The sequence below is a fragment of the Tripterygium wilfordii genome, chromosome 22 (assembly GCF_013401445.1).
Source record: "Tripterygium wilfordii isolate XIE 37 chromosome 22, ASM1340144v1, whole genome shotgun sequence".
Classification (NCBI taxonomy): domain Eukaryota; kingdom Viridiplantae; phylum Streptophyta; class Magnoliopsida; order Celastrales; family Celastraceae; genus Tripterygium; species Tripterygium wilfordii.
Genome location: NC_052253.1, coordinates 5,633,691 through 5,646,004, shown reverse-complemented (window position 1 = coordinate 5,646,004; position 12,314 = coordinate 5,633,691). Strand labels below are relative to the sequence as shown.

General features: G+C 37.9%; 2 protein-coding genes across 3 annotated transcripts; both read left to right on the top strand.

The window, feature by feature from the left end:
* Nucleotides 1-1,084: 1,084 nt before the first annotated feature.
* Nucleotides 1,085-4,088, top strand: LOC119990789 (14-3-3-like protein GF14 iota). Its single transcript, XM_038836884.1, has 7 exons — nt 1,085-1,276; nt 2,020-2,326; nt 2,771-2,858; nt 2,969-3,078; nt 3,173-3,321; nt 3,653-3,699; nt 3,796-4,088. The coding sequence occupies exons 1-7, from the start codon at nt 1,204-1,206 to the stop codon at nt 3,799-3,801; spliced, it is 780 nt and encodes a 259-aa protein (XP_038692812.1). The 5' UTR covers nt 1,085-1,203; the 3' UTR covers nt 3,802-4,088.
* A 4,243-nt stretch (nt 4,089-8,331) lies between these two features.
* LOC119992231 (PLASMODESMATA CALLOSE-BINDING PROTEIN 3-like) lies at nt 8,332-10,945 on the top strand. Of its 2 annotated transcripts, none has more exons than XM_038838915.1 (4): nt 8,332-8,563; nt 8,753-8,995; nt 9,096-9,132; nt 10,374-10,945. In XM_038838915.1, exons 1-4 carry the CDS (start codon nt 8,512-8,514, stop codon nt 10,597-10,599), a joined length of 558 nt encoding a protein of 185 aa, XP_038694843.1. In that variant the 5' UTR covers nt 8,332-8,511; the 3' UTR covers nt 10,600-10,945. The 2 variants fall into 2 exon arrangements, with proteins under 2 accessions (XP_038694843.1, XP_038694842.1); XM_038838914.1 differs by having other exon boundaries at nt 8,335-8,563; nt 10,382-10,945.
* Nucleotides 10,946-12,314: the final 1,369 nt, after the last annotated feature.

Here is a 12,314-nt window from a genome sequence, read left to right as displayed (position 1 = left end):
TGTAATGTAACACTTGGCTCGAGTGAGCGGACCTACAAGTCTATGCAATATCAAGTTTGATAGTACTGGGTGAGTTATCGAGTGGCGAAGGGGCTTAGTGCTGTAAATTCCACATCGCCCATGAAGTGCGTAATATAATAGATCAAATTTCCTAACCTAGTTGATGCGTTTTCTTGGCCGAAGAGTCTTGGAGAACAAAACCGTGACGGGCTTAAGCGGACAATATCTACTAGGCCCAAGGAGGGGTGGACTGTTACACTTAAATTCCATATTGCCAATGTAGCATATCCTCCTTATTGACACAGTTGGCTGATCTCTAAATCAACATAGTAATATGAGGTCTCAATCAACGTATATAACTGAACACTCGAGTTGTTTCACTAATCGTTCTCAACATCAAAATCCCTTTTATCAGTGCATGGTAAACACCAATTTCAGGTCTCGAAATCCCTCCTCGAATCTTGTAAGCCACTCCAACTCTCCCCCCTCGCCAAAAGCCCGTCTTCATACATGTCAATTAGGTCTTTTTCAAGTATCATTAAGTGAGACGGACCAAGGAAAAACAAAGCCATGCGGATTCGATGTATCACGGGAATCGAATAACCCAAAGCAGACAATATAATCAGCATATATGGGATGAGATTTCTGATATTCTCTTAGCATTTCATCAAACACCATATTTGGCTATTTGCTAGTAACCTTGGCCATTTTGCACAACCAATCAATGACTAGCCTGTAACTTGAAACATCCTTCCTCAACACACTCACACAGTTCTAAACACCATCATTGCCTCACCATAACGATTGTTCTTGAGAAGGGTCTTCATCATTTTCTCCAACACTTCCCCACCCGGCTCCAACCCTTCTTCCACCAGCAAATTCCACACCTTTGAGGCACATAATTTTAAGGATGGTCAATACCGAAAAAGCCCCTCCGACAGAGGTGATTGAACAAATCCAACTTGCGCGCTCCCTCTTTCAAAATGATACCCTAAAACAAATCGGACGGTCCAGATCCGGTCTTTCTTCCCCACAAGTTGCTCGACCTTTAACACCTCCTTCCCTCCTTATTTAACTACTTCCTTCCTTTTCCTCCTCCATATTCATTTTTACCGTTTCTCTCTCCCGACTTTTCATCTTCTCCCTCTTCTTCGTTATTCGAGCGAGTGTGCGTCTGCGTTTTCCCGGTAATCTCTCTCTGCAATGTCGATCGAGAAGGAGAGAGAGACTCATGTTTACATGGTCAAGCTCTCCGAGCAGGCCGAACGTTACGAAGGTAATTTGTTACCGATCTGTCTTTGATTTTGACAATATTCTGGATCTGCTTCTCTTGTGATTTGATTTATCATTTCTTATTAAAATTGGTAAATTTTAATGATTACCTGAAAATGTGCCTAGTGAATCGATTGAGACTTCCAGTTTTTGAGTCTGATATATATGTACTCTTTAGTATAAGAAACTGATTTGTTGTGTTAATATGCGGCATACAATGGTATGGTGACCACCAGCGCGGGAAGTGATTTCTTGACTGAAGAATACGGTTATCAGTTGAGCAGCTGAAATGTAATTAATATGCATAAATGGTGCCAAAAAGACCCCTATATGGAAAGAGATTTTTACCTTTATGGTCACAGATACAACCCGAGGATCCATTCATTGCTTCTAAAGAGGAGAGAAAATATCCATGATATAGCAAGAGAACAGCATATGTTGTTTTTTTGATAAATACCAATAATATGTTGTTAGCCGTCTGTTGAATGTTGATGGTAATCTATAATGAATGTGCTTTCTATTTAGTTTTTTTTATTAACTTTGTTGGACGGTAGAATTAAATGTCTTCTGCTAGTGGTCTGACCTTATTTGCCTTATCTGTTACCATGGATTTTTTCCAAGATGTTTATCAAGACGCACAGATTTAATCTCTATGTAAAGGAATGTATCATTAATTACTGGTTTTCTGGCTACCAACTATACATGACTGTATTTTCTTGAAAACTTCATATTTGTTTGGTGGCACAGAGATGGTTGAGAGCATGAAAAGTGTTGCCAAACTTGATTGTGAGCTGACTGTGGAGGAGAGGAACCTTCTCTCTGTTGGCTACAAAAATGTGATTGGCTCCAGGAGAGCTTCTTGGCGCATTATGTCTTCAATTGAGCAGAAGGAAGAGTCCAAGGGAAATGAGCACAACGTTAAACTGATAAAGGGTTACCGTCAGAAGGTTGAGGAGGAACTCTCCAAGATTTGTGGTGACATCCTGACTATCATAGACAAACACCTAATCCCTTCTTCTACCTCAGGAGAAGCTACAGTGTTCTACTACAAAATGTGAGTCATCTTAACTTGAGGTCGGCATTTATTCCAAGTCAGTAGAAGTTGCTCCTCTAGCAGTCTATCCATGCTTTTGAATAGCTTTATCCTCAATTCTTTCTATCCCACTGAAATTAGACTCTTTTCTGACATTATTTTAAAATAAAAGCTGGAAAAAAAAAAGTGCTCTTGTTTGGATATGATGATAACTCACTTTTTCTGCCTTGCACACAAGTGGTGCACAAGTAAAGAACTGGAACCTTCTTTCTAATTTCTTATCATAACCCATCTGGCTGATGGGTTCAACCATTGATAACATAATTGTTTGAGTGATTCATATTTCAGTGTAACTTATCCATGCATTAATTAAGTTATCTTTGAGACATGATATATGAAATAACCTAAGTTCTTAACTTACTTATTTTATAGTTGACTTAACATTCACGGCATTCATTCTTTTAGGAAAGGTGATTATTATCGTTATCTTGCTGAATTCAAGGCTGACCTGGAAAGGAAGGAAGCTTCTGAGCAGTCTTTGAAGGGTTACGAGGCACGTGAAGCTGGCCTCTGAAATGAACACAGTGAATTACTGAATACATATTTAGCATTCTCTACTCTTTTATTCCATTAAGCTGTCCTCTTTTTTTCTTTTTCTTTTAGGCTGCTTCCAGCACTGCAAACACCGAACTCCCTTCAACCCACCCAATTCGTCTTGGCCTTGCCCTCAACTTCTCAGTCTTCTACTATGAGATCATGAATTCTCCTGAGAGGTATAAACATGCTTCATGCTATTGAATCGTTTTTAAGCTTTTGAAGCACTGACAATGTATGTTTTCGTGACCTTTCCATGATTTGTACTTTCAGGGCATGCCATTTGGCTAAACAAGCTTTTGATGAGGCAATTGCTGAGTTGGACACTTTAAGTGAGGAATCATACAAAGACAGCACCCTGATTATGCAGTTATTGAGAGACAACCTCACTCTATGGACTTCTGATTTGCCTGAAGATGGAGGTATAATAGATGGAAATAAAATGCCCTAATTGCATGGACACTGTTTGGTTATGGCGAATGCATACACGCAATCTGCTGGAACTATGCTTTAGTATAGAACACTGGCATTCAAAGTCCGATCAAACATAGATAGTCAACTGTTGACATAAATACATCACCAGAGCATTCTCCATTTTTATTTGTGTTGTAGATAATGAGAACAAATAGTTTTGCGTCTCACACCAATTTCAGCTTTGTCTGGAAATTCGAGTACTTATTAATCTTTAGCTTATCTCTATTCAGAAATTTAGCTCCTAAATCTCCATCTCAGACATACAGTGCATTTATACAGGTGAAGAAAATCTGAAAGGTGAAGAATCCAAACCTGCTGAAGGCGAGGTAAGATCTCATGATCTATTTTATTGCATAACTAAAATTTGATTTTTTTTCTTTGCCATTTTGGATGATCTCACTTTTTTACTTTGTAATTTGCAGCACTGAAGATTTTCTTGAGAACCTTGCACATGGCAATTGGATGTTAGACTACTTTGCAAGGTAGCTGTTTTATTATTGTTTTTCACAAAAGAGATCCGCGTAAACAGCATGGACAGTTTTCAACTTGGATGGATCATTTTGAGTCCTTCAAACGCCAGATAATGGTTTTTTTTTCCTAGAGAAGAGAACTAATTTTACTTCTCTTTCCTTTCTTGCTTTTTTTTCCTTGTACTTCAAAGCTTGGTTATGTGAACTTGTCATAAGGTAATGGATCTTTTCTAGAGTTATCTCTATTTTAACTTTCATTGCACACCTTCTTGACTTACTGCTTTTGGTCGAAGAAGTGGTAGAAGAGGGATCGTGCGTTTCTTTCTATTCTGATAAAATAGGATTGGAATCAGAATATGTTTTATTTGAGGCTTATGGCTTATCTAATGCCACTAAAGCCTCTGCCATATTATGTGGTGCTAAGATGCGATTTACTTTGATGTGGTATAATCACCACCTGACATGTTTCTATTCATATTCTCATTCTGGAGTCCAATTTGCATTAGACACTTCAGTTTGTGCAACGTTATTGATTAGCCATAGCTGTGTTCTGTGAACCACTTGGTGATAGATTATCTGGTTATCTCTTCGGACTTAGTGTGTAAAGAATCTTGCCTGAGGTCGAGAATTTGGTTCTAAGTTAACGCCAAAATTTTTAAGTGGTTTAAGAGCTGGCCTCAGTCCAACATTACAGAGGAACAAATTTGGTTACGAAGATAACCGAGCAGAACACACTCTTGTTTGAGCTCGGCTCGTTTATCTATAAGAAAGTAGGGCCAAGTTACCGGCCCCAATCAAGCCCGACACCCAAACTCATAAAATTTTATGAAACCCAGCCAGCCCGACATTTTAAGGTGTAAGTAGAGGTGTCCATCGGGCCGGGTTTGACCTGACTTGAGATTTTTTAAGAATTAAGTTACCCGACCGATAATCCTATTAAGTGTTAACCGGGTTGTCTGGTTATCGGGCTCGGATTCTGGGTTACTTGATAATAACAGAGTTACGTCACCAAATCTGAGTAGCTCCATCGGATTCTTCCTCTTCCACCCCCACTAATGTCTGTGAAGGGGCTCGAAACCTTGGATCAACCTGGTGAAGAGAGCCCTCAAACTTTTAAAATGGGATATCTCCCTTTTGTTGCTCAACTTAGCTCAATAGACATATTGGCTCCGTTTGGTGAACTGGGCTGCACAGCGAGCTTCACCACACATGGTGATTCCGCTGGGCATTATTGCCCGCAAAATGGGGCGGTAACTCCCCAAATGAAAATGTTCATTTTTTTTTCACAACTTAACAACTAAGGTTGAAAGTCAACACAACCACCCTTCCAAACACACATTAATGTCTTTTTAAGACGTGCTCCTATACTACAACCAGCCAAAGGCATCTACCTTTTTATTTTTATTTTATGTTTTGTAATTTGTCGTCCAGTTTAATTTTATTCTCTTTTTTATGATTGGAATTTCAAAGCCCAATCAAACACTTTAGAGACTCGGGCATTACTTACACACACACAAAATAAAAAGACTGATCTGAAAGCAACCAACCACCTAAAGGAGATTGCATTTTCTTGTTCTTCAATAATTATACAGCTTGCAGTCTGTTGTTATTTGATTGTGAACTCATTATCTCATCATTGGCAGTAGAATCTTCAACAAAAAGAAAAAAAGAAAGAAGAAAGGTGTTTGTCTTCCTTTAAGCCTATTTAATTAGCATAATCTGACTATACATGTCATTATTTATTCCAATTAAGTTATGGTATTAAATCAGCAAAGAATCGAACCTTGAACTTTTTGTATGGAAAAAGAACAAGAAAAATATTTTACTACAAGATGAGATCGAAGCAAGGGGGAGAAGGAGCAACTTAGTGATACTGATATGTTTAAGTTTTCCAATCTATAATCAAGGAATATTCGAAAGGGGTCACCAGCAATCTGCGAAACCAACAAATGCTGATAATCGAGGACCTTAGATATCGGTGGGGTGCCAGGCAACGAAATGATCTTTGACGATCGAGTCAATAATGATTGTGATGACAAAAAGAATATAATATGTGTCTATGGTATATGATGTTGTTTGGTTTATGTATGTTTAGTGTTAAAGTTCTGTAACTCGTTAGGGTTGTTTGCAAGTTCAAGAGATAAGTTGTTTTAGAAGAGGAAAGGATAAGAAAATCCTTTCAACCGTGAAGGACTTGGCTTAATTAGTGTCCTTGGAGGGACACATGTCTTTTAGCTATACAGGCGTTGGTCAAGATTACCGTTAGAGAGGAACGATTTGTAACAAAATGTTTCAACACTAGATCTGATCACTTGGTCTGATGAAAGGGACATGCCAGATTTGGTGGAGAGATGTTTGGGACAAAGCCTTTTGCTGTCAGGAGCAAGGTAGGCATGAATATCGAATTTTACTTTAGAGATGTAAAAGGTAGAATGAGTGTTAGATCCATCTTAAAGAGGTATCAGTAGCATATGATATCATAGTGATTAAATATCGAGAGCTGAAGTTGAGGGGATGGATAGGTCGAGGTGATGATATGTCGACATCAAGGTGGGCCAAAGGTCGGAGTCGAGAAGCGTGATAAATATGTGGTTTTGGAGATGGTGCATGTCGAAGAGTCGTGGGGCCATGAAAATGGGACAGACAATTTCTAGCCAATATAATATGCTAAGTGTATCTGTTCATTTGCACAATTGAAAAATTTTAGCAATTCATGATGCATTATGCATAAGTTTTCAAAAACTAGATAGATATGTTTGTTCAATACAACATTGATTTTGCTCTCTCAAGCTTCTCAATTTGAATGAGAAGCCAACACAAAGTAGATTATAGCATAACCGAAATTGATTTTTGAGGTTTGAATAATTAGGATACTAAATGACTCGTGGGCAGGGTTAGAGCCAAGAAGTAATGTTGGCATGGGTTAATTCGAAAATAATATCACTTGGATCATATACATCATAAACTCATATGCATGATTAACATTTAGCATGGTTTGGTAATGTTAGGTGGGTCCTATTCCTACACTTAAAGGTCCACTTCTCATTTTCTTTTCTCCGTTAAGTCCTTTTGTATCTTGAGCAATCATATGCATCTCAGTGTTTTTTGTCTCAACTATCGCTATCAATCTAGTTCTCAAACGGTCATGAACTAATTTGTATGACCCATCTTAGTGTTTTTTATCTCAACTATCCCATCAATCACGACAAAATCTTTAGCTTGCTCATTTCCCATCACACACTTTCTCCCATTCTATAACAAATATTAAAAATAAGGAGAAGTAACGATTTAGCCCTTTTACTTCAAAAAATGGGTCAACTGAGCCCCTAAATTTATTTTCGTGTCAAAGAAGTCCTCCTACTTTGGACAGTAGACCACGTTTGTCCTTCTCTCCCATTTTCCGTTTAAACATGCTAACATTGCAATTAGTGAATAACATGTAATTTTTTTAATTTTCAGATATTCCATGTGTATTCCAATGTGTTGATAACATGTGGCATTAAATTTCTACATGATTAAATTTAGATATGGAGGAGATAAATTCTATAAATTTTATGAAATCGATATATTGAAGCCCTTATATTTTCATAAATGGGACAAATAAGCCCTTATAGTTGTAAAAAATGAGTCAATTCACCCCTTTATTTCAATCAGTTCGAGAATGCCCTGTAATCCAGATCAAAAAAAGAAAACCTAGCAGATGACACAAAGTCCTTCAATTATAATTCAAAAACAAAATAGTACATATTCAACATAACATGAAATAACACAAATAACAATACAAATCCCCATAAGTTTCTATACAAATTTAACATAACACATATTAAAAGATTAAACATGAAATCCATCACTGCTAGCATAAGGGAAAAATTCTTCATGTGTTGAAATTGGTCTTGCCTTTCTATTAGCTCTGGATTTTTTCACCATTTCAATCCCTATACAGCAAAATCAACTGAAAATCAAAACCCCACAATCAATAAAAAATGAAAACCCCAAAATCCCTAAAATTAGGGTTTATATTTTTCGATTTTGAATGGGTCTCCAAAATCGAAACTCATTAAGTGAAATCTAAGCAAGAATAAGTGTGAAAAGATAGCTTAATGGAACATATCATTCCAACCCATTATCATATCCAATGCAAAATCGAAAGTAGAAACACAAAAAATATTGCAACGAAACCTGCATTTCAGGGATAGGAAAGTGAGAGAAGAGAGAAGAATCGTACCTGAAAAAGTGGGAGTTGAGAGATTTGCAACCGATTGACCGAAGAAGAAAGAAGAAGAAGGAAGAAAAAGAATGGTGGCGCAGTGAGGGCAAATATGGACCACTATCCAAAGTAAGAGGGCTTCCTTGACACGAAAATAAATTTAGAGGTTCAGTTGGCCCATTTTTAAAAGTACATGACCTTAATCGTTACTTCTCCCTTTAAAAAATATTATTGTCCAGAAAGTTGTGTAACATAAGAAAAGGTTTATAAAGCTCAGATACAGATACCCACCCTCCCCACTCTTTGCCTGCTCCTTATTATTGTTTGTCTAGAAATCTCCAGCCCCCAAAACACAACTTACCTCTTCTTTACTGTCCCTCACTCATCTCGATCTCAATCTCAATCCAATCTCATAAAGCTGCTTAATTTCTCATACTTTCCCGCAAAATCTTGTAGCAATCATGGCTGTTTTAGTGTTCTTGGTGCTTCTCTTGTCCCTTACTGGCCATTCAAGTAAGTTTTACGAGATGGGTTTCATCATATTTTCAATTTATTCCTTGCTTGGATTGTGAAGCTTGAAACTGAGAGATTTTCTTTTTCAAGGATTACTGATCTTCTCTGTTCTTATAATCTTTCTTATGTTGTCTTTATTGTTGAATCACTGGTTTTGTTGTGTGGACTGATTGTCTTCTTTTGTTTTAGGTGCCACTTACTGCTTGTGTAAAGATGGCGTAGGGGACCAATCTCTTCAAAAAGCCATAGATTATGCTTGTGGTGCTGGAGCCGACTGTACACCAATTCTTCAAAACGGTCCATGTTATCAACCCAACACTGTGAAAGATCACTGCAATTATGCTGTCAACAGCTATTACCAGAGAAAGGGTCAGGCTACTGGAAGCTGTGATTTTTCAGGAACTGCCACTGTTAGTGCCAATCCTCCCACTAGTAAGTCCAGTCCTCACAAACCCTTAATCCTTTGCACATCTTTGTTGAGCACTGATTAGTTTCCCCCTTTTTCCCTCTTTTTTCTTGTAAAATCTTGCAGCTGCTGCTTCTGGTTGTGCATATCCCTCAAGTCCAAGGTATTTGTTAAATTATATTCTCATCTGCAGATAAGGTTGTCTGTCTCACATCTGTGTATGTGTTGGGAATCTGGATTGAAAACTTTGGATTCCCTTTTTCACTAGAGAAATTTTAACGATTGGGTGTGGAGATCTTTTTCTTTCTTTCCCTTTGATTCTTCTCAAATCTTGATGCAATATGATGGAAGAATTTTGTGCTCCTTTTAAGAATTCTTCTTTTGTGAAACTTTCTGGCATACCTAAAGTCTTTTTTGTCTTTTGGGTTTTGTCTAAGGCAGGTGTAACATCTCATTTTTCTTTCATTTCTACGCCATCATTATTGAAATACACATGGTTGATATGAATGGATTGTTCTTCCATTCATATCATTCCTTTTTCTTTTTCTTTTTTCAATTTGTTCTTAAGAAACCTTTTTAATGCATTGATCAAGTAGATCTTTATAAGAAATCCACACCCCCTCCATGTTCTGTTTTGGGGTTTTCGTGAATATATCGGGTTCACATAGCTTTGTTCCTCCTCCTTAGTTCAGCTATTATAGGTCAAAACCTAACTCATTGGGTCAAAACTGAACTCACTAACTTAAGAAAAGTTCTTGTTGTATGTAGAGAATAGGCTTTACCCATGTATAGTATATAGCACTAGATTGCGTAAGTCCCTTCTTAACATATCTAACACCCTACACTTGGCATCATGATTCATGTATTGAATTTCTTTTCAACAGCTGTGAGCTGTCATGATGTTGATATTTCATTAGTCATTTGTCCTCTTCCTTCTCATATATATATTCTAATTAAAAAGATTGGAAGCTTCACATCTGTGTAGTGTAACTACATATGGACGAGACGAGGCCCATGTCGTATAAGTTATTTAGCAGTTTTTATATAGTTTTAATCACATATGTTCGTCCAGTTTGTTTATTAATATGGGACCCATGCAATAGAAATCACGATAGTTTTCTTATAGTTTCAATCACAGACATCCAATCTGTTCGCCAAGTTCAATACAAAAATTGTGTGGACCTTATATTGGTAAGCAAACTAGACGTCTGTGATTAAAACTGTTGTGATTTATATTATAGGGATCCTTAACCTGTACTACATAAGTGTATCTACTCACTTTTATTTATTCATTTGGTGTGGTTGAGTCACTTTATATACGTATTGGATTTGCTCTCATCTGGGTAATTACAAAAGTAAGTGTGGGTTAAGTCGGCTAATTTGGTGTTAACTGGGTTTCCTGAGAATTGCAGCAACAACACCGGGACAGGCACTTCAACACCAACCACCTCTCCAACCACTAATGGTTCCACAACACCAACAACAGGCGGAGGCACAACTACACCAACCGGAGGCACAACTCCAACTCCTTCAGTGTTTGGACTTGGACCTACCACTAGCACCGGCTTCACTGATCCTAATGGTGGCACAACTCGCATCTCAGCCTCTCACTTGTTGTACGTTTCTTTGACTTTATGGATTTCCGTCCTATTCCTCATGTGGGGCTGAGCTCTTGAGAAGGTACTTACCATCTTGGCCGGGGTGGGGTTTATGATGTGTGGATGAGATTTTGCCACGAATGGGGGAAGTCATGTACATTGTCATCTAGGGATGCAAACCCCACTGCTTTACTAGGTCTATCTTTCTGTGTGTAAAAGCTGGGAATTGGATTCCCTGTGGGCCGCGGTGGCTGGGAATATAGATTACTACCCCTATGACTATTATTGCATTCCTTTGGATTTTTCCTACTGTACATTTAGAGAGGCAGTATTTTTTGAATTGAATTGAATGGAGGTTTTAGAATTAGTACAAGTCAATTTGTGGTGGCTAGCTATGTGGATTATGGGGGTAATAGCACTTTTAGGTACTGAATAATTTGACTCAGTTCATCTCGAGAACTCATTTTTCAAACGTTTCAAATTGAGTATTCAAAATTCAAATTTGTTTCAATTTACTCATTCGGGCAGATTGGGACAGTTAACTTGCTGAGATAGCAATAAAAAGTCAAATAATTAGTTGTTTATAATATGTGGCAATAATGTGAAATTTTATAAAAATAAATAAATAATTAAAAATACTGCTAATCATCATCTTCTTCAAAATTAAAGCCCTAAATTTTCAATTCCCTTCTACTCCAACCTCTCTTCTCCTCCTCCTCCTCCAACTGCACTCCTCAAAACCAAACCAAATCTCCCAAATGCTACCTTCTTTATGCTCGCTTGGCCTTACGCCACCGGCCAAGACACCATCGACAACACCACTGTCGTCGGAATCCTCCAATGCAATAGAGCAAAACCAGTAAAATAATCCAGTGACAATTGAGCAAATCCAGCAACAATGATCTAGTGCTATGATCTATACATCAGAAACAAATAGCCCAGCTAGATAGGTCAGATCCATGAATGGCCACTCACAGCTCCATGAATAACGCAATCAATGGCCGCTCATAGCTCCATGAATGATGAATGACGAGATGGGCCAGATCCGGATGGGGCTAGGCCTTATAGAATCGGGCCACAGCAAACCCACTTCATGGATGGCCTCCACACCCGGTGGTGGGCTGCTGCCAGAAATGGAGATTCCGATAGCCCTCAGCCGACCTCTGTGTCCTCTCCATCTGGGATTATTCAAATAACAATGGCTTCATTATCCAACAACAGTGGGAGTAGCAAGCAGCCCAACAACATTGGCCAATTTATCCAGGACCAGACCTGAAATTAAATTGATGTGGGTGGATAAAGAGAAATTATCATATTCTGGTTGAGTTCTTAAGAGTTCTTCATTTGATTCTCACGTCGATAAAGAGAAATTACATTAATTTGTTTATAAATTTCCAAGTCATCAAGCCACATCACCAAAATCAATTGAATTTGACTTTTTATTGCCATCTCAGCAAGTTAACTGCCCGAATGAGTAAATTGAAACAAATTTGAATTTTGAATACCCAATTTGAAAAGTTTGAAAAATGAGTTCCCGAGTTGAATTGGGTCAGATTATTCAATACTCAAAAGTGCTATTACCCCGTGGATTATGGTTGTGCTTTTGTTCTTCTTCTTCTCAATAGTTTTGGTCAAGTGAGTAGTGATATTCTTATTCAAGGTGGTTGTGTTGTGATTGTCTACTGCTTGAAAGAGATGGAGAATCTATAATATATCATGTATTGGTGGGCCACATTGTTGGAGACAC

Excerpts from the sequence above, each read along its gene's own strand:
- LOC119990789 (XM_038836884.1), top strand. The coding sequence starts at position 1,204 with ATGTCGATCGAGAAGGAGAGAGAGACTCATGTTTACATGGTCAAGCTC. Across the intron at positions 1,277-2,019 it reads GCAGGCCGAACGTTACGAAG|AGATGGTTGAGAGCATGAAA; the intron begins GTAATTTGTTAC and ends TTGGTGGCACAG. Across the intron at positions 3,322-3,652 it reads TGATTTGCCTGAAGATGGAG|GTGAAGAAAATCTGAAAGGT; the intron begins GTATAATAGATG and ends GCATTTATACAG.
- LOC119992231 (XM_038838914.1), top strand. The coding sequence starts at position 8,512 with ATGGCTGTTTTAGTGTTCTTGGTGCTTCTCTTGTCCCTTACTGGCCAT. Across the intron at positions 8,996-9,095 it reads TAGTGCCAATCCTCCCACTA|CTGCTGCTTCTGGTTGTGCA; the intron begins GTAAGTCCAGTC and ends AAAATCTTGCAG. Across the intron at positions 9,133-10,381 it reads GCATATCCCTCAAGTCCAAG|CAACAACACCGGGACAGGCA; the intron begins GTATTTGTTAAA and ends TGAGAATTGCAG.